This window comes from Misgurnus anguillicaudatus, chromosome 25 (genome assembly GCF_027580225.2).
Source record: "Misgurnus anguillicaudatus chromosome 25, ASM2758022v2, whole genome shotgun sequence".
Lineage (NCBI taxonomy): Eukaryota > Metazoa > Chordata > Actinopteri > Cypriniformes > Cobitidae > Misgurnus > Misgurnus anguillicaudatus.
In genome coordinates, this window is record NC_073361.2 from 9,447,693 (window position 1) to 9,470,977 (window position 23,285).

The 23,285-nt window shown below is 35.8% G+C and overlaps 1 protein-coding gene across 3 annotated transcripts in view; it reads left to right on the plus strand.

Annotated features, from left to right (window-relative positions):
- Positions 1-23,285, plus strand: part of nck1b (NCK adaptor protein 1b) — a 64,484-nt gene that overhangs the window by 38,499 nt on the left and 2,700 nt on the right. For 2 of the 3 annotated variants that reach the window (XM_055181515.2, XM_055181514.2), the window contains one exon: positions 21,250-21,968. In XM_055181515.2, coding sequence (XP_055037490.1) covers positions 21,250-21,968 — 719 coding nt within the window. Of the gene's footprint in view, positions 1-4,923; positions 5,096-21,249; positions 21,969-23,285 lie in introns of those variants that run through there. The other variant, XM_055181516.2, reaches the window with a different exon arrangement.

The window sequence follows — 23,285 nt, forward strand, 5'->3', positions numbered from 1 at the left end:
GGCAAATTCCTTAGTTTTCCAGCATATTCTTCTGCATATTTGATCCCTTTCCAACAGATGACTTCATGATATTGAGATTCATCTTTTTATACTGAAGATAATTGAGACTCGCACGCTAAAAAAATGCTGGATTCATTTCAAACCATGCAGCGTTGGATAAAAAGGGACAAACACAGCATTTTGGATTGAAATAACCTAGGTTAAATTAGGTTCCTCCTGTTTTGACCAAACGCTGGGCTGAAAATAACCCAGCTTTTTTTTTTTGTGTGTGTGCATACAACTGTTACATAAGATATAAAAACATTTACATACCAGGAGTATGTAGATTTTAAAAGGATGGTCAGTGTGAATTGTTATTATTTCGTCTACCCGGGGACATGTAAATATCCTCTTTTATCCAAAGGGAATTAATGCATAAAAATTTTAGGAAAATAATAATAATTAACTCTTTTGATTATATTGTTCCAAGGTTTGCATACTTCTTTGTTTAAAAATTAATGTTACAATAAAATACTTTGAATTTGTCGGAAAATGAGATGTGCTGAAAAATGCTCCAGAAGGGACAAAACTAGAAAGATTAAATCAGAGTATTAATTCACTTTTATGATCTCAGATGTTCATTATAGGAAGTCTATGTGACTGGAATGTGAATGGTGGTGTCAGGAGATAAGAAAGATTGAAACAGAGAAGATTTGAAAGATTAGCTCATCATGTTCATGTTCAGACTAGACCACATGCTTTAAACTCCTGAGGATCACTCTGAAAATGCCACTCGCAGCTGTCAGTAGGAATTAAATGCATGTTAGTGTAATGCATATCAGTTTTACTACACATTAGTCTGGTCATTTTAGCATTTTACCAGCATTTGTTACATGATGTGTCATTTCTGATATGTGAAATTCAGACATAAGCTCATCTGCATCTGAGTGTGATTTTCAATCATTGATTTCAATCTTTGGCTTTACTTGCTCAATACTAAAGATATCAAGTTTTTATTTTAACAGTATGCTCTTTACATTATGGAGAATGATTTTATGTAGAAAACAGTAACCCACAAAAAAAGACTTGGCTGGGTTTCACGGAATTGATTTTGTGAGCTTTTCCGCATGTGTGACTAAACTCAATCTGATTTAGATTCATTACTTTATATGGTTTCCTCAAGAGTCCTGATTAATTTCTTAAAGAAAAGGTTTTGGCTAATAAATACAGGCTTATTACTGTTTGATGTATGCAAGCAACATGTTCTCTTTAATCTTCAAGTTAGTATAATCTTAGCTTTTCTGTGATGGTTTTACGGAGTTGTGTGTCTCTGCTCTCAGCATACAGAAAAAGGAGAAACTTAATTACATTTACATTTAGCTGAGATACGAAACCTTTTACATCACCTAAAACACGCTACAAGTTAAATTTTTCCAGAGTTGCAACACAGCTACAAAAAGTGATCTGAAAGTTATCAGATAAAGAAAGAAACTTAGCAAATTCATAATCCAAGAAAAGGGACCACAGAGATCAAGTAATGAAATGAATCTAAACGCAAAAGGTGGGTTACGCAATTTTCTATCGTTAAATAAAACACAGAATGCATAAAAATCGGATAGATTTTTGTTATACTTATTGTTGTTCAGTTGCTTTTGGATATAATTAATATAACTATTATAATTATGTAATAATAGGCTATAACTTATTATTTAGGGCAGTTTGTGTATTTGCAAAACTGTTTGACAGTGAAAAAAGGGTTTTAACTCTTTCCTCGCGAGCATTTTTTTTACAAAGTTGCCAGACAGCGCCAGCGTTTTTTATGATTTTCACAAAAGTTTAATGCCTTCCAGAAAATTTTGTGAAGAAAACAAATATATAAACATACAATATATCAAATGAAAGAACAGATTCTCTACTTTTAGCACCTTTCAAATATGGGTAGGTTTCTTCAGAATTACCAAATTTTGAAGATAATTGCATTTTTTGTTAGCGATCAGATTCAGTACAATGATCAAAACACAGAGTTCTTACTGTTTTTGGATCTGTGGTTGCTTCAGTGTTTTATAAGGTGTTTAGGAGCAACACCTAGTGGATAATAGCGGTATTGCGGAAAGCCGGAAATTTTCATCATTGGCAGGGAACGTTTGCTCTTATTTGAAAATAGTTAACTCTTTCCCCGCCATTGACGAGATAACTCGTCAATTAAGAGAAAACGCTTCCCTGTCAATTATGGAAATTTCCGGCTTTCCGCAATACCGCTATTATCCACCTCACTTCCGCAACTTATACAACCCGGTAGGGGTGGGCGGAATGACCAAAAATCTATTCCACGGAATGAGTCATTTTATTTCACGGAACGGTATATTTCTCGGTATAAATGTTTTTCAGTTTATATTGTTTTTTATTATAAAAATGTACAGAAATTTGCCACTCACTCTAGCTTTTAACTAAATGCTCACTGCAGTTTTAAATTATGAGCAATTTAAAGTTAATAATGTTAAAGTGAAAATGCCCAAAAGATAACAACAGTTTAAGTCTTGATTAGACAGAATCTTGTTTATAATTGAGTTATTAATTTTATGGACCGTTGGAGCTATAGTATGCCTTTATTGTATTTTGTATTTATGCATACATTACATTAAAAATAGGCAATATGTAAAATGAACAGGTATAAATATATGCAAAAACCGACAGACAGGATGAATACCTATAGCCTATATGAGAGACGGAGCTCTGGATATTATAAATGTGACAGGTGCTATGATGTGATGATCATGAAGTCTGTTTTAAGGTCTAGACACCCTTACTTTCTATTAGACCTTAACATTTGCGTCTCTTTCTCGTATTTCCGATCAATGTTTGTATAAGCATATGGCGTGTCAAACTACATCGCTCCAGCAGCCCACGTGTCACTGATATTAAGCTTGCTTAAATTTGAGAAAGCTTTACAACTATTAGCATTATGTTCGAGAAGAACCCTTTATTTGGCGTCGCAGCTCCTTGCGCTTGCCTAGAGACCTCTGCACGCGAGAGACCGGCCGGCTGCTGCATGTGGAGAGAGAGAGAGTGTGGGCGAGAGAGAGAGAGAGAAAGAGCGAGCGAGCGTCTCGCTGCGAGACCCGCGGTGGATTCACTGGCACTTATTATAAAAATTACAGAAATAACTCGTTCATTTTTTATGAGTGAATTATTTTACATGTTTCTCCGTCACACTAAGTCTAACATGCGTGAGGGTAGAGTTAGCCACGCCCACTTATTTGCATTCCACGGAATAGAAAAATCCGTTACGTCTGACATTTTATTCCGCGGTAACGGAATATACCGTCATACCGCCCAGCCCTAACCCGGAAGTAGCGCCTCACGTGAAAGAGAAAGAAATCTGTGTATTTGAGAGGTAATAAAAAGAGAACTAATGAAGGTAGGATGAAACGGGTTTTTTTGTTTGAAAGCAGAGGGTCTGTTCTTTTTTATTTGATATATTGTTTGTTTATATACTTAAAAAAGTAAAATTTTCTGGAAGTCATCAAACTTTTGTGAAAATCATGAAAAATGTTTGCGCTGGCAGGCAACTTTTTTTTAAAACGCTGGCAGGGAAAGAGTTAATGTTAACATTCAAATTGACATTTGAATTATAGAATATATATATATATATATATATATAGACGGTTTCATCGGACGCACGTGATACACGTCTGGATCCAAACCTTACTTCCGGTTTCGTTTTTTAATGGTCTGACTAGTTGCTAAACTGATCTCTTGAACAAATACCTCGTCGAAAATAACAAATGTTTTGGCTTCCTAGGTAATCTGTGTTGTGTTTTTTGCTTGTTATATAAATAAACTACGTTTAAAGAACTTTGTTGTTATTTATTCTTAGCGGAGTTTACCGGAAGTTCGTGCGGACCGCGACAGCCGCATGTTTATGTTGTTACTGCTGAAACGGTCTATATATATATATATATATAGACATCCCTGGTTTTGTTTGATCAGAAACCGCTCTTTGTTTAAGTATAAGTTTATTACTATTTATTACACGGCACTCTTAAATGCTCGATTCTGATTGGCCAGCCACAACATTCCAAGGTTCGTTCTTTTCAGATAACTACTGCTTAAAACTAATAACACACGTTAATGCTGCAAATCATTTTGACAGGTACGGTTTAATATTACTCACAAATAATATATAAATATGTATTTTAATAACATTATATTTACAAATGATTAAACTAAATTGTGTGTTCATGACATTTGATTGTCTTGTTTATCTTATCTTAAAACCGAAAATAAATGTTTTTTTCCTTGCGGAAGGTCTGTATTCATTTAAAATAAGCAAATAAATTATTTCAATTCAATATTTATTGTTTCTTACCTTAAATAGCTGTGTAATAAACAGGATAATGTACTGTCAGCATATCTTTCATACTTCCGGGTTATTTCTGCGATAACAACCTGGTGCCTATACATTATCCCTTACATAGGTGCAGGTGCTGGTATCATATGCCAAATATTTAATATCAGTCCAACGTCAGGTGAACATTAAGGCGAAGTATTCCTTTAAATAATGTACCACAATTTCAGTGGTAGCAGGTCTGAGGTATGTGGCTTCCTTATTGACGTTGACGTGCCTGCTGTTGTGGCACATAAAAAAGTTCCACATGAAACCGTGATAGTCTCAGATGTTAATAGCTAAAAAAAATTAAAATGTTATAATACTCCAAAGAATTACATGATACTACAACAGCAAATATCCAAACAATGTAGTAATGCCACGATACTACTTTATTTGTCAGTGTAACCATGTTGTTGTCAATGAAAACATGCAAAGCAGGGAGATATTGGCAGTCAGGGTTGCCTACTTAGTCACCATAGGCGCCATGAGTAAGCTATGTGTAAATGGGTGGGCGAGGTGGGGGGGTTTATTCATACTAAAGGAGTGATCAGTTCTGATTGGCTCATACTGGTCACATGGTCAGGCAGCTTGATTGTTGTGCAGGCAGTGAGCAGTTGACTCGCGGCTGGGTGTTCACATGGAATAGCTGCACAGCTGCTAAGGGAAGTGCCGAGTTGCCGGGAGAGCCCAAAATGGATATGGCTAACCTCTTCAAACATTTCTTTCGTGAGTTTACGTGATTTTCTTCCCATTTTGTTATCTGAAAAGTATAGTTTTTGATAGAAGTTGTGTCTCAGAGTTGTTGGTTACGGGATTAGGACGGTTTGAAAGGCTTTTTGTTACTAACCCCCACCCCACATCCACACACATGGTCTTTGCTCTTTTTTCCTCCAATGGTTTGGAAACTTTAGTATTTCCTAATTTGTTTTGAAACTAAATGAGCGAATAGATAAACTTGGTTTGGAAATTTTTGAAACTTGGCTTGGAAAGTCTTTTTTTCCCACTGTCTGTTAGTGGAGCAGCTGGGCGGGCAGAGCTCTGAAAAGCCTGTAATTGTACTTCACACACACACACACACACACACACACACACACACACACACACACAGCAATCAACGCAGTGTAAAGACTTCTACTATTTCTTGTGCACATAAACTCTCCTGTTACACCCGACTGGAATTTTCTTGCCCGGCACAATCCTCCTTTAAGAGCTTTCATCTTTTGAAGCTCACAGATCCATGTTGTTTTCCTGTAGTTCGAGTGTTAGGGGTCTGCTGTCGTGGGGGTTTCTTCACGTTAGTGGGCAGAAATTGGGTAACGTCAGTCCTCTTGTGAAACACTGAAAGCATTGTGTCATCTTTACTGGCTGAGATGATTGATGAAACTCATATCTCTTCTGGGAGAGCTGCTGGAGGAATGAATATATTACTTTCCACGGCCGCTGGTTCTTATATGCTGTCATGTTTTCAAAGGCCCGGACGTGCCCCATTGTGTAGCGCTACAGTAATGACCGTTTATATGTTTGTAATTCATGTTTTCAGTGGTCATTTCATTGATGAAATGTAAAACATCTGTCAGCATGTTGCTTCCAATGCATGTATGATTCGCTTACTTAAATGTAATATAAAGAAATTGTTTTGATATTTTGCAAAGTAAAGTTTGTCGATCTCTTCTGTTTTTGCTGCATACAGGGTTCGCACGGGTCCTTGAAATCCTTGAAAGTTTGTGAATCTGGGGGAAAAAATCAAGGCTCTGGGAAGTTTTTGACAATATACGTACATAGATACAGGTCATTGAAAGTGCTTGTAGTGCTTGTATATTTTTATGCATGAAGTTTTCTGAAAAAAAAAATCTGTATTATTCCCTGTGTAGTGTAGGATAATATCATAAAAATTCTAGACATTATAAGCACACATGCTAAACTGTTCGCTTTAAATGCTTATATCTTCTGTATGAGAATGTTGATTCATACCAAAATGCTTTTTTCATAGTTGTGTTTGACAAATGAAAACGTCTCGGGTTACGTATGTAACTGTTGTTCCCTGAGAAGGGAACGAGACGCTGCGTCTCCCTTGCCATACTTCCTGCGTCCCTGTAACGCCGTCTTTTGCAATATTTCAGATAGCGATATACTTCCTGGCTCCCACATCACCCGGCCTTTGTCGTTAAGCCTCACCATTGGTTGAATTTGATATGCGCATTTATACGCACTTAACACTGGAGGTGTCCCCAAAGTGTCACCGCAAGTGAAGCAGCGTGAGTTCCCTCGAAAGGGAACTGTAACAATGTATCTTTAAAGGTAACACGATGTAACATTGCTCTCACTTGAAATGTGTCCCACATTTAGTCCTTGAATTTGAGGGTATTAGACCTGAACCCCATTCACACAGACCTCTGGTCCCAGAAAATACCCGTAAAAATGCCAGACAAGCGTCTGTGTGAACAAAAACTCGTTCCGTTAATTTTCTGGGATGGTTGCCGGAAAGAGGACCTAGTAAGATACGCGGGTAACCCTCTGTGTGAACAAGAATGCCGTAAAGGGCGTGTCGAAGTGAGGACGCGCGCGTCATCATCACAACACAAGTTATGGTTCAACTCCTTACAACGACAGATAACATGCATATAAACATTCACCACGAGAAATGTTGCAACTAGATTGAAGCAGTTATCAGGAAATGATATATGAGACCCATAAACAATGACGCACGTGCTGTGGTGAGGACGCGCGTGTCATGGCAACATGAAGTTGGTTCAACTCTTTAAAATGAGGGATTTACAACATTCACTACGAGAAATGTCAGCATACTAGACTGAAGCAGATATCAGGTAAGTTAGCTCGTTACTTCCTGCGTTGAAACGGAGATCATTCAGCAGCATAAAAGAATATCGCGTCACGTGCACATTTGAGCTATAATAAACGAAAATACCCGCATGTCGTTCCAACGAGATATATTGTTCAGCTCCTCAAAATGCGTGTTTTAAATGCATATAAACAATCACGATGAGAAATGTCTGAAAACTGTATCAAAGCAGAAATCAGGGAGCTCGTCAAATATCCACTCTGAAGCTGAGATCATTCACCAGAATAGAACTGTGCATTCACGCGCTCCTTTGTAGTCTTATTATAAACAAAAATGCACGCGAGTTGTTTCTGGAGAGAGAAATAATACATAATATGCAAACTTCAGACGCTGCGTAGAAGAGAGGGCGGGACTTTCAACATGTCACGTGTCTTTCCGGGACCATCAGATGCCGTGTAATCTTGGCAGTGTGAACGAACAAAAACTCTAACTATCCTGGAAAAATCCAGGATGCATTTTATGTGTATTTTACGGAATTTCTGTGTGAAAAGGGCTCTGGAAAGTCCTTGAAAGGTCCTTGAATTTGAAGTTAACTAAGGTGTGGGAAACCTTGTGCATAGCTCCACCCACCTCTAATGCCATATACAACGTATGCACTTTCTGTAGCTTCTGAAGTCAGGCTAAAATTGAACTGATTAGTCATTGATTTTGTTTACTGCCATTGTTATTAAAGGATTAGTCAATTTTCTTAAAAAAAAAAAATCCAGATAATTTACTCAGCACCATGTCATCCAAAATGTTGATGTCTTTCTTTGTTCAGTCGAGAAGAAATTATGTTTTTTGAGGAATTCATTACAGGATTTTTCTTATTTTAATCGACTTTAATGAACCCCAACACTTAACAGTTTTAATACAGTTTAAAATTGCAGTTTTAAAGGATTCCCAACGAGGCATAAGGGTCTTATCTAGCGAAATGATTGTCATTTTTGGCAAGAAAAATAAAAAATATGCACTTTTTAACCACAACTTCTTGCCAGTGCGACCTCACGTTATATGTCATCACGTCAAGAGAGGTCACGGATGACGTATGTGAAACTACGCCCCAGTGTTTACAAGTGTGGAGAAAGAGGACCTTTCCGACGTTGTTGTATGTCGAATAATACTAATCTTTGTGTCAGTTTATTGATTAAAATAGTTCGCAAATGTGCGTTTCATATATGTAACACGTGACCTTTCCACGGCATTACGCAATCACGTGAGGTCGCGCTGGCGCGTCACAGGACTGGAGATATACGAGAAGTTGTGGTTTAAAAGTCCATATTTTTTATTTTTCTTGTCAAAAATGATAATCGTTTCGCTAGATAAGACCCTTATGCCTCATTTGGGATTGTTAAGAGTACTTTGAAACTGCAATTTTAAACTGCATTAAAACTGTTAAGTGTTGGGGTCCATTAAAGTCCATTAAAATGAGAAAAATCCTGGAATGGTTTCCTCAAAAAACATAATTTCTTCTCGACTGAACAAAGAAAGACATCAACATTTTGGATGACATGGTGGTAAGTAAATTATCTGGATTTTTTGTAAGAAAGTGGACTTATCCTTTAAAACTCATTCATGTATATTTAAATATGCCATGTAAAAATGCATTGCCTAAGGTTTCAGACAGGCCAACGGCATTGGTTTTTATGTGTTACGTAACTCTTCAAAGCGTGGCATACATTCAAATAAATGAAGTGCAAATAATATTTGGTATTGGCAAGCTTTTCAGCAAATAACAAATTAGTTTTGGGCCGTTTATTTCCACAAAACTGTTGCTTGGGTCGGAGCCGATGGCGTAGTGGGCAGTGCTCCGACATATATGCTAAACACACTTTTGAATCCTGGTTCAAGGACGTTCTCGTACCCCCCACTTCATCCTGTCCTCTCATTACATTACTATATATCAAATAAAGTCAAAATGGGCCCCCCAAAAAAGATTGCATGGATTTAGAAAACATGTAATATGGCTTGGAAGTCATACACTTTTCTAGTTTCTATACTTTTGCATCTTGAGGTATTATTATATTTTAGGTGCATTTGATGTCTAAAGTCTTTATTATTTTCTGCTCTTTTATAAATAGTTATATTTTTAATAACTTCATGGATGATAACAATATATTTTCTGTGAAAGAAAATATATTTTACATATAGTGTTTTACAGCCAGTTCTGTTACATAATATTAACACTGTTACTCTATTTTGGTAACCGAGTTTACAAGTAACAGAATTGACACTGACTAATTTGGGCAACAGAAAATCATGATTTTCAGATACAGAAAATATTATTTTGTTATCTTGATCCATAACAATGAGTACCAACTTTGCAATTATAAAATCAACCCAGTGGTATCAGTATATCGATATCAGATTTCTTTGAAATGTCATGAGGTTGCATCATTTTTCTTCAGTTCATTCAAGATCAAACTACATGAGAGTTGTCCAGATAGATCCTAAGAGTTTTTGCATCCTTTTTTACTTCAGTCCCCCTTTCTCTCTCTTCCTGTCGTTCAGCCTGCACTCGTAGCGGAAGTGCTCTAATTTTAAACAGATTTCTCCCCAGATCTGTGGAGCCTGTGAGGGAGGAAGTGAGGAAACCGGGATTGTTGATTCACTGCAGCGTCAGCCCATCCGTCTGTTTTTCTCCACTTCCCACTTCGCCATTAATTTTTTTTCATATACTCGTAAAGTCTTCCTCTTTAAAAATCACCGCAAGATAATTCTTTGCTTTGTTTGAGCATTGGCATAAACACAGCTTAAATCCAGATAGTCTAGTGCCGGTTTTACTGTTTCCTCTCATCCACACAGAAGGATGTGATGGATGCTTTCTGGAAGGCTGTTACTGATCGCTCTGTATACGTGGATGGACCGTGACCCCCATATGGCTGTGTGAAGAGCTCTCGACAGCTTTACTCGAGCCAAACAAGCACAGATGTGTGACTGAGGCTATTTTTACCAGCAAATGCTGTCAGACTACAAGCGAAATGAGCTGCAACAATGAGTGAATCTCAGGAAATAGCTGTTCACCACATTTTGTTCTCATTACTTTATTGCGATGCAATGCAAATGTACACAGTTACGTTTATGCATCTGGCAGATTTTATCTTTATTTTATCAGAGCGACTTGCGTATATACATTTTCATCAGCGTGTCTGATCGAACCCATGATGTTTCGCACTGTTATGGCAATTTTCCACTGATTAAGCTACAGGAAAACCTTACAATTTAAACAGTATGGTAGTATTAGTTTTATTTAATTCGTATTAATTAAATGGTTATGTGCAGACAGGATTTTTTTTGTTGTATCACAGTAATCTTTTTGTATTGTGGTAATGATAATACGTTTTGAAAATGAGAACTTGCTTGGATGGGACGGTATGAAAATTTCATATCATGATTATAGTGACCAAAGTTATCACGGTTATCGATATTATGGTGGTTTTGTTAAAATGAGATGGAAATGTTCAAAAACAACTGATACATACACTGAAAACATTTAAAAAGTTTTATTTTTGAAAATCACAATTTAATATTTCATGTCCCTGAAATTATTTCTGTGGTAAAAAATACATAAATCTAATAAGTGTAGTGTGAATGGATATTATACATTCTCCCTTAAATGCCTTTTTGTGCACTAAACTATGTTGCATGTGCGTGTCTGCGTCAAACTGATTCTGGCTGGACAGGATTTACCGCAAGTTTTCAATATCACGGTAATCAAACACGGTTGTAATGAAAATTCAATTTTAAACGTTAATACTAACCGTCAGGACATTTTATCGTGGTCAATCGTGAAACCGGTTATCGTCCCAGGCCTTGTTATAGTTGTGGATAGGTCCTGCGGCGTAGGTTCCGCGTTGGTTTTCATTTCTACTTTTGCGTCGTCTTTCGCGCTGACATGCAAACACACGCGCAGACCGCTGGTAGGCAGTATCCACGCATGTAACCACAGTAGCAGTGCGACCGTCAAAGAAGAAGCAGCTTGCAAAGTTAACCCACAAACGAAGAAACAGCAACTTGTTGTGTATGATTTGGGAAGACCAGCAATGATGGAAGTAAATAAACAGCGACTTTTGTTGCAGTTAAATCACTCCTCAACTTGGCTCATCTTTGTTTTCACAGTCGCAAACGAAAATATCTATGACGCAGTTTTTTACCTGACGGGAGGGGTTCTGGTGGACCAATCACAGTGCTTGCAGTCCGCGTATAACTGACCAAAAGAACTGGTCAAGGTGGTCTAGATTTTTCAATATTTTACTACGTTTTTACCTCAACTTAGACGAATGAATACATACCCATCTTATTTCAAAGCGTACACTTGATTTTTGTACAGTACGTCGTGAATGTGTTAGCATTTAGCCTAGCCCCATTCATTCCTTAGGATCCAAAAATAGATGAATTTAGAAGCCACCAAACACTTCCATGTTTTCCCTATTTAAAGACTATTACATGAGTAGTTACACCAGTAACCCCCCCTTCAGACAGCCAGCGACCAGCATAGCAGAGCGACGCAATCTCATTAATTTCAATGAAAACCGGGCGACTTCCGGCAGCACGAGCAAAAGTGACCATTGGCGGCCGTATGGGCGTGTCCAGTGACGCGAGAAAGTTAAGAAAAGTTTAACTTTATGCAAATGTCGAGCGAATGTCGGGAGCGACTACTAATGAGAACGAAGCAGTGGAGTTCACGTCATCCTTCTCTCGTCAGTAACTGGCGTGGATGGTACTCATTTGTTTATGACAAGCAGATTTAGAAACGCCTCATTGAAGGAGACGGGCGACACACAGCGATAACATCGATGGCTGTCTGAATGCGGCGTAAGTATGGTGGTACATAGCGTGGCGATTTTTTTAAAGTGGATAAATATTGACGCACAGTAATATTGATGGAAGTTGAGCGAGATGCGGAGTAGTCAGGACTGTGATGATGATGATGAGGTCGAAGTGCTGAAAAAAGTGCTCTTCCGCCATACAATATAGTTCTCATTTTTATCCACTTAGTGTTTGGTGGCTTCTAAATTCATCCCTGTTTGGATCTTAAGGAATGAATGGGGCTAGGCTAAATGCTAACACATTTACGACACGCTGTACAAAGATTAAGTGCACGCATTGAAAAAAGATACGTATGTAATAATTTGTCTAAGTTGAGGTAAGAACATAGTAAAATATTGAAAAACGGTGGTGAGTTCCTTTAAGGACTTTATGCATTTAGATTTTTGAGGTAAATTATGTCTATTCTGCATCTACATACTTTTCAGTTTCTATAGTTTAAGGTTTTTTTATTTTAAGGCATCTTCGACAAGATGGTTCTTGTCGTATTTGTACATCAAGCAAGCGTGTGTTTTGTCGCACAGACAGTGAGGCTCGTGCATTTAAAGAAAGGTCTGTGGTTTACAGTTGCTTCTGCTAGAGATCTTTTGATGTCTCATCTTTCTCGAGTTGAAAGAATCTCTTGTTTTCCACTTCGCTCTGAGCCCGGCATACCAGATTGGAAATGAAGTGATTTTCTTTTCTTCATACCTTTCTATATTGTTTTTATAAACCCAAAACGTGTTTGTTGTTAAGCATTGGCTTGATATCTCTACCCTGCTTGCTTGCTTTCTTGAATGTGGTTTGCTGGCAGCTGTATGTAAGCTGTCTATCAATTTTACAGATGATTTTAAGATACGTGGTTGACTGTTAAAGACATACAATGGTTTTTTGGACATGGTATTTTGATAACGTCCAATAAGATCATGTTTTAATTACGTAGTCGTCTCAAGGACCAGTATCTTTACCAATATATTGCTTGGATATTTTTAATATGACAGATTAACTCATTTATCCGAGTCTGATAATGGTGTATTTTAAAAATCATGCTTTTGTCGTGATACCACCACTATACCATGGTATGACCCTAGTAATTTTTAAATCTTTCTTCATCCCTATTTTTTTTCACAATGTGGTTCCTGTATCTAAAAACAATAGGATGAACAGACCAGAGGAAACGACTAATACGAGTTAGCTCATGTTGCACTCAGGGGAAAGATTGTAAAATGGAGGGGAAGTGAAATTCATTGGTCGGATGAAGGAGAGACTTCGGATAGGTTTGTCTATGCTGAGCTCTTAATGGTTGTTGTACTGTTAGCGTATTAACTGTTGATTTTAGTGAAACATAATTGAGCTTTTACAATAATATTCGAGAGGTAAATATATAGATGCTTTTGAGTTATACTAAGCATACAGCTTCCTTCCTGATGCGTGCTTTGAACACGTTCACTTCACTTTATTGTCTGTTCCTAGGAACAGAAATTCATCTTCGATACTGGCACAATGTAACAAACAATACCGAAACTCACAACACACACTTCAAGTAGCATAATGAAAACATGTACATATAATACCTAAAACCAAACATAATAAAACACGTTTATATACTTTAACTGATAGCATATGCAATAGCAAATTTTAAATAAGAGATTATTTAAAACTGGAATAAATGATCTCTTGTAAACATTCCTTTTTGCCATCGGCACCCTCAATCTCCAAAATTGAGAGGATGACTTTGATCTGAATATACAGCGATTGCTTTATCCTTCATAAAAGCTGGATTACTCTATTCAGGAAACATGCTACAGCTTTATACGTTTGTATTATCAGCAGCCGACTACAGCACATTTTGCAGGATTGAAGTAATGTTTCCACCAAATATTTTTCCGAATATTTTCTCATAATTTACTCATCCTCATCCCAAAGTAAAACCAAAACAAAAACATCACAATGCTAATGTAAAAGCGTCAAATATGGCGGCACGTAGATAACATCAAATCTTATTGGTTCTTACATGTCTCGTGACAAATTGACATGCATTTCATCTAGGACTACCAATCGATTAAAATATTTAATTTAGATTAATCGCATGATTGTCATGAGTTACCTCGCGATTAATCGTAACTTAAAGGAATAGTCTACTCATTTTCAATATTAAAATATGTTATTACCTTAACTAAGAATTGTTGATACATCCCTCTATCATCTGTGTGCGCGCTGCGACACTTTGATAGCATTTAGCTTAGCCCCATTCATTCAATTGTATCATTTAGAGATAAAGTTAGAAGTGACCAAACACATCAACGTTTTTCCTATTTAAGACGAGTAGTTATACAAGCAAGTTTGGTGGTACAAAATAAAACGTAGCGCTTTTCTAAGCGGATTTACAAGAGGAACTATATTTTATGGCGTAATAGCACTTTTGGGAGTACTTCGATTCGGCGCAGTAACACCCTCCCTCTCCCATTATGAGAGTGAGAAGGGGAGCGGACTTTTCAGGCGAGTCGAATCAACACTGGCTGCACAACATTTTTTTTTATGATTCTCATTTATATTTTATGGTTTGAAATGGCTTAATTCATTGTTGTGAGCACTCCGCGTGATTTTGTCGCGTTTATAAATCAGGATTTCAGCAGAGTTAAAGGAACAGCTGGTTGGATTAAACATGAATTACTGGGTCATGTTTAGTCACTACTTTATAGTCTACTTGTTTTATGTCTGATAACAGAACAGATAATATATAAAAATAGCATTCAGTTGTGTTAAAATGCAATATAACATGACAGATCTAAAAGTAGAAAGATTTGAAAACAAGTGAAACATTTCAAGTGCCAACACTCGATGAAACGCAAACACGTGATGAGGTCACATATATGCTAAATAGCGTGTGACGTCATCACCGCCACACAGTCTCGCAAAATCCTGTGGGAAACACTTATCTATATCTGTTTATCGATAGATAGATGGATGGATGTCCAGAACACTTCAGCAGCCACCTGCAACCTAAACTCTCACCATGATATAACTGTGTGTGTGTGTGTTAATGTGGTTTGTTTGTCAAAGCAAAAATGTTAGAAGAACTGAAAATGTCATGTAGTGAGTTAACTCTCCATTTCAGTTTTACTTTTTTGAGTCGAGACCATATAGACTCACTAATCCAGTGACTTGCTGGGGGGATCACCTTGCCTGTCTCGTGGAGTAACACCAGACAGATCACGTGCACAAAAACAACCACAGTCTGCATGTTCACACATCTCACAATAGTGTATTTTATAAATTTGACTATGTATAAGGATAAGGAATCACATTTTGGAAAGCTCTTTGTAGTTCATCCAGTATTTAAACTCACTTTGACACGCTTTTACACCATTCAAATATTTATTTTCTTTCAGGAAAGTCTTTGAATTTGTTGCACTCGTGTTGTCAAAAGGTTGACAGGCACAGGCACTAACATGTCCACACGTAGGGCATGACACGCTCTAGTTACTATTGCTATACACTACACGTTTGCTTCCTGATCACGTTGGCCATGCAAATGTCTGTGTCCCATAATCTGGCAGAGGTTTAGCCAGAGGCAAATTTAGGAATTTGTGTATTTGTAATGCAAAGCAGATAGTTAAAGGCAACCGAAAGCTCAGAGTTAATTCGACCGGTCTTGAGCTTCGATAAGCATTTCGCTCGGAGCATAAAGGGCTTTATGCTTTCACTTAGTTAACCTTTAACCTCACAGCAAGCCTAAAGTAAACTAGGTAATTTCCTCCAAGAGAGTGATTTCGGAAGGCATCTCAGTTGTCAAGTATACATTTAAGAAATATTTACACACTTTACACACATCTAACACACTTAAATCATATAGACCATAAACACAAACTGTTTTATTGTTACCCATTTTGTTATTTGATACAAAATTATGACATGTTATTACAAAATAATAATAATATAATAAACCACAATATACTAGGGCTGCAAAACGATTAATCGCAACTATATTCACAAATATATGCATACGCATACACATACACTCAGATGCAAGTATACATTTAAGAAATATTTACATGTGCATATAATAATAATAATAATAATAATAATATAAGATAATAAACCACAATATACTAGGGCTGCAAAACGATTAATCGCAACTATATTCACAAATATATGCATACGCATACACATACACTCAGATGTAAGTATACATTTAAGAAATATTTACATGTGCATATAATAATAATAATAATAATAATATAAGATAATAAACCACAATATACTAGGGCTGCAAAAAGATTAATCGCGACTATATTCACAAATATATGCATACGCATACACATACACTCAGATGCAAGTATACATTTAAGAAATATTTACATGTGCATATAATAATAATAATAATAATATAAGATAATAAACCACAATATACTAGGGCTGCAAAAAGATTAATCGCGACTATATTCGTGATTTTATTTATTTATTTATTTATTTACATACTCAGATGCAAGAATACATTTAAGAAATATTTGCATGTGCATAATAATAATAATAATAATAATAATAATAATAATAATAAAAGATAATAAACCACAATATACTAGGGCTGCAAAACGATTAATCACGACTATATTTGTGATTTTATTTCTTTCTTTATTTATATACTCAGATGCAAATATACATTTAAGAAATATTTGCATGTGCATATAATAATAATAATAATAATAATATAAGATAATAAACCACAATATACTAGGGCTGCAAAACGATTAATCGCGACTATATTCGTGATTTTATTTCTTTATTTATTTATATACTCAGATGCAAGTATACATTTAAGAAATATTTGCATGTGCATATAATAATAATAATAATAATAATAATAATAATATAAGATAATAAACCACAATATACTAGGGCTGCAAAACGATTAATCGCGACTATATTTGTGATTTTATTTATTTATACACTCAGATGCAAGTATACATTTAAGAAATATTTACATGTGTATATACATTTTTTATATTTAAATATAATTTACATTGTGTTTATAATTATAAATACTTAATATATAAATAGATTTTTTTCAAACAAAATTATGCATGTGTGTGTATTTATACATACTTATTATACACAGTACACACAAATATGATGTAAACAAAAACTTTTATTTTGCAAACAATTAGTTGTGATTAATGGTTTTGCAACCCTACAATATACATAAAATCATCCTACACAATGTAAAGAACAAACCTTTCTATCTTGAATATTGACTAAAATCCAAATGAAACTTTGGTGCTCCTACTCATAAATTAGATTGAGACTTTAGCCTGTATTTCAAAGATAGGGTCACATTTTATACCATCATTATAAATCTCTGCAATACTTTTCTGTATGTTTTGCACAAAGGAAGAATTTATCTGTGTAAGGGGTTTTGTATTTGTCCCGTTACACACTGCCAAGTGGACATTCCTTCATGGTAACACTATTCACAATCTCTCGCCAGACCGGTCGACATGGTCAAAATGCCTCAGGGTATGATATTCCCTTGTAATCCTTCGGCCTGGCCCACTTGGCTTGACCTGACACGGTTGGACAGGGCGTGATCCTCAGCAGCTTCTGTGAATCCACCCAAACACGCCCTCACTCATGGCCTCCCTGTGGAGGAGTCTGATGGGTGTGGTGGTCATTCCAGTGCATTGTGGGATGTCTTTTCACGGTCAGCTGGATGTTTTCACTTTTGATAAAGATAATGAATTCTCTTTTTACTGAGATAAGTTTCTTGTGATTCAGACTTTTATGAATCACATAAATGTGATTGTGTTCTCAAAGTCACAAACTGATGACAGCTTTATTTAACAAAAATAAATGTTTGACTTATAATAAAAAGAAGGATTTAGAGAGAATGGGCCTGCATCACTATATGATTATTATTATTATTGCTCCTACTTTACTTTTCTGTTGCTCTTGCATGCTTGATCACATGGGCATAATTGAATCATCCCCTTACCCAAGGAGGAAGTAAAAAATGCACATGACTTGTCATGTGATCTGTAAGTGGTAAAGAGTGGTGAGAATCTGATTAGTTAGCTCTGATTGGTCGGGTTTAAAACCGGATCGATTCTTTGGGCACATTGCTCTAGCAGCCGGGAAGTGTATTAGGTACTGTAAGTGATACTGCTCTTTAACATGTGTTTGGACAGGTTTACCATTCACTCTTGCCCTGCCTGTTGGTGCCTGTATCAAACTACAATGCTCTTTGGTTTAACAGATGATTTTGACAAGAGTTTTTGAAGAAAAATCCAATAACTGGCCAAATAATGTGATATGGTAGTGACCAAAAGTGATGTCCAATTTTGAACACTTGATTTTTTCACCCTTTGATTGAATATTTTATTGAAGATGCATTAAAAATGTTGTATGCATGTTGCATTGGAGTATAAACCGACGTTCAGCTTTGAAAAGAAGTTAAGGAGGCTTGGCAAAAAATTACCCACAACACGTGCAGTTTATAAAGGCATAGCCCAGGACAATGACTACAAAATATTACCACAAAAGCGATTAACAAATATTTATAACAGATAAAATTGTAGTCAGTATACAGCGTGGGAACTTTTGGTTTTCTATGCAATTTTACTTCGAGTAAATAATTTAGGTCAAAGGGGTTCGGCTGATAAAAATCGTTTGAAAACCCCTGGTTTAAACCAACCCAAGGGGTCAATAAAAGCAAATATGGTACAAATCCCCTCGGACATCACGTTTGCCCACTGCTGTGTATGATATGCAGTGTGATTAATGTTTTAGGCTTTATTTCAGTTTGAACCAGGGGTGGGCAATATGACCAAAATAAACAACCATATACTAGGGCTGCAAAACAATCACGACTATATTCGCAAATATTTATTTATTTATACACTCAAATGCATGTATACTTTTAAGAAATATTTACATGTGTATATAATAATAACAATAATAATATAAGATAATAAACAACAATATACTAGGGCTGCAAAACGATTAATCATGACTATATTCGCAAATATTTATTTATTTATACACTCAGATGCAAGTATACATTAAAGAAATATTTAAATTTGTATATAATAATAATAATAATAATAATATAAGATATTATAAGGCAAAATGATTAATCACGATTATAATCGCGAATATATTTATTTATTTATTTATTTATTTACTCAGATGCAAGTATACCTTTAAGAAATATTTACATGTGTATATAATAATAATAATATATTAGGGGTGGGCAATATGACCAAAATCTCCTATTTTTTTATTTTTATAAGGTTTTTCTGTTATTAAACTCTTTAATAGCATTCTCACAAAAACCTTAAACAACCATAAAAAGAAGATAAAAACAAACAAAACTCAAGATCAATGAAGATAAATAGGCAGTGATGAATGAATGATAATAAATAATAATAAATAATTATGTATGTATGTAATGTAATGTTATGTATGTATGTAATGTATGTAATTTTTTTTAAGGTAGAAAAGTGATTTAGTTAAGAGCAGTGAGAGATTTTTTCTCAATGCTGTTTGATAAACATGAGTGAATATATTTATATTTAACGATTAATCATGACTATATTCGCAAATATTTATTTATTTATACACTCAGATGCAAGTATACATTAAAGAAATATTTAAATTTGTATATAATAATAATAATAATAATATAAGATATTATTATGAGTGACAGACAGGAGCAAAATTATTTAACTTCCCCTTTAAGACCAAAGTCCAATATACTGTTACACATGCGTTTTCTCTTTTAGCTGTTCACTTTCTCTTAAGACCTAAATTGTCGTGTTTATGAGGATATTTGCAAAGATGGGAATTTTGGCGCATATATGTATATAAGGCCAATAACGCAGCAAAATGCTCACAAGCTTAATGAGCAGTGGTTGTGCGACTTGTGCGCTTATCACGGACAGAAACAGCGCACACACATAGATCTGTTGTTTGTGTTTCAGTGGCTTAAAATAACTTGTTTTAAAACTGCAGGGCTTAAATACGTCTACAAACGTTACGTTTTCTTTACCACACGCACAGGAGCGTGACGTGGGCGCTTAACCTTGATAGAGACGATAGTCCAAAATCTCAAGCAGTTGACAATTTTCTACCAGTTAATCATGTCTACCGATTATGAAATTTGGCTGACTGTTAATTGTCTAATAAATTCTGAGAATTATGACGATTAATTGCCTGTTCAGGGCTTTGCCGATTATGCCAATTAATTGTCAGTTTTATTGCTTTCGACATTTAATTCTTATAATCTTTTTTGTTTGTTCATGAAATTATTTTCACACATGATCCTACTAAGGTCATATTAGTAGGCTACTGGACCACATGTCTGTAGTGGCTGCAAAAAAAATGTTTACAGATCCTTAAGAATAACATCTTTCACTTCCCTAAATTTGGAATTGCTGTTTTTGAAATGTATGTTTTACCTGGCAGTTCAAAGTTTTGCAGCATTTCTTTAAAGCTGTTTACCACTGTATTGAATGGCTATGGCTTTGATTTTTTGCGTTACACTGTCAGTTAAGGAGCGCCATCTGATTTATCTCATTTATACAGGCACTGCAGCTCCCCCTTGTGTTTTTTAAAGAGTTCGTGCAATCATTGCGGTGATCTGAAATCATCGCGATGAGGTCAAACAATCGCGATGGAGACGATTATTTAATCATTGTGACAGCCCTACTACCGGTTTATCGCACAGCCCTAGTTTGAACTTTTGAGAAATTAAAATATAAAACAAAAATATGTTTCACAATCTCTGATCACTGATCATCTTCCACACATCTGAGCACACACAAGTACTAACATTCGTTTGCCAGTCTCATTGTTAACATTTTGACTATACATATTAACCTTATAAAGTATTAAAATCATTCAATTTTTTTGGGAAACCTTTGCAATAGGCATGTTGTGATATGCAGATCTGTGATATTTCAATAATTTAAAAATATTTTACTTATTCAGTAGCTGTTAAAAACAAATTCTCATGCAGTAAAGCATGTATCCTTCATAGATGAGACAATTCCAGAATGCAGTGCAATGAAGACATTGTTGGCTCTTTTCGAGTTTAACTGCTCAGCATGGTCGCGTCATTGTTGGTGTCCGTTGCTCATGTTGTACTTAAGTTCAAAATGACTCAAGTTGCTTCAAATAAATGTAATTCGACTACTTGTATGTACGATCAAACTCCTAAAAGTACTTTTTTTTGCAGGAATCGGTAAGGTGAAACGGAAAGCAGGCATGCGTGACACAGCCTCCAACGCCGACTCTGACTTCTACCAGGACAACGGCGAACGTCTGTATGACCTGAACCTCCCTGCGCTTGTGAAATTCAGCTACAATGCCGAGCGAGAAGACGAGCTGTCGCTGGTTAAGGGGACGAGGGTCATAGTCATGGAAAAGTGCAGCGATGGTTGGTGGAGGGGGAGCTACAACGGCCGGTCGGGCTGGTTCCCGTCCAATTACGTGACGGAGGATGCCGACGGATCGGCGAGCAACGACTCGGCCGGGCTGTCGGAGAAGTTAGCCGCCGTCGTTCACAGTGCGAACGGCAATCGGGTGCTGCACACGGTACAGGCACTCTACCCGTTCAGCTCGGGCAACGACGAGGAGCTGAACTTCGAGAAGGGAGAGGTTATGGATGTTGTGGAGAAGCCGGAAAACGACCCGGAGTGGTGGAAGTGTCGCAAAGCCGACGGTCAGATGGGACTCGTGCCAAAAAACTACGTCACTGTGCTGCAGGAGTCGCACAACTCGGCCAGCATGGCCGGGCCACCCACGCCAGACTGTGACTACATTGAGCCTTCCTCCAGCGGACGATTCGCTGGCAAGCAGTGGTACTACGGGAAGGTGACGCGTCATCAGGCGGAGGTGGCACTTAACCAGAGAGGCGTAGAGGGAGACTTTCTCATCCGAGATAGCGAGTCTTCTGTAAGTAAAAAACTTTTTCTTGATTAATTTGGGAAACCCCAAGTGTAAAAATTTTGAAATGTGTGCTTTATTTTTAACTAGATAGCTGTGTAGTCACCATCATAGTTCACTATTTTACTTTGCTGAAGCTTATGCAAGAGCATTGTTTCAAAACTTAGTGTGCTGAAGAAATACACTGCAAAAAATTATTTTCTTACTTTTATTTTTTTTCTTGTTTTCAGTAGAAATATCTAAAAATTCTTAAATTAAGATGTATTTTCTTGATGAGCAAAATGACCTAGGAAAATAAGTCTAGTTTTTAAACAAAAAATATCAAATTTAAGCAAATTTGTGCTCAAAACAAGCAAGAAAATCTGCCAATGGAATAAGAATTTTTTTCGGAATTAAGTGTTTATGAAAAAAGTTTTAAAAAAAAATTCTTATTCCACACTGCAAAAAATGATTTTGAAGAAAAAAATTCTTAGTATTTTTTTCTTGTTTTCAGTAAAAATATCTAAAAAATCTTAAATTAAGAGTTTTTCTTGATGTGCAAAATGACCTAAGAAAATAAGTCTGGTTTTTAAGTTTAATTTAAGTGGTTATGTGCATAAAACAAGCAAAATGCCAATGGGGTAAGCAAAAAATCTTGAACATTTTTCTTAAATTCAAGAAAAATTCAAGGATAATTCAGAAATTTGCTTACCCCATTGGCAGATTTTTTGCTTGTTTTAAGCACTAATTTATTTGAAGTTAGACCTATTTTCTTAGGTCATTTTGCTCATCAAGAAAATCCATCTTGATTTAAGAATTTTTAGATATTTTTACTGAAAAAATCCACAAATACTAAGTAAGAAATAAAAAATTCAAGAAAAAAATTCTTAGTATTTTTGTCTTGTTTTCAGTAAAAAATATCTAAAGATTCTTAAATTAAGATGCTTTTTCTTGATGATTTTAGACCAAAAATATCAAATTTAAGTTCTTTTGTGCATAAAACAAGCAAAAAATCTGCCAATGGGGTAAGCAAATTTTTCTTGAATTTAGTGTTTAAGAAAAATGTTTAAGATTTTTTGTTTACCCCATTGGCAGATTTCTTTTGCTCGTTTCATGCACAAAATCACTTAAATTTGATATTTTTGGACTAAAAACTAGACTTATTTTTCTTAGGTCATTTGCTCATCAAATAAATTCATCTTAATTTAAGAATTTTTAGGTATTTCTACTGAAAACAAGACAAAAATTCTAAGACAGATTTTCAAGAAAAAAATTCTTAGTACTTTTTTAGTCTTGTTTTCAGTAGAAATAACTTAAAAATTCTTAAATCAAGATGTATTGTCTTGA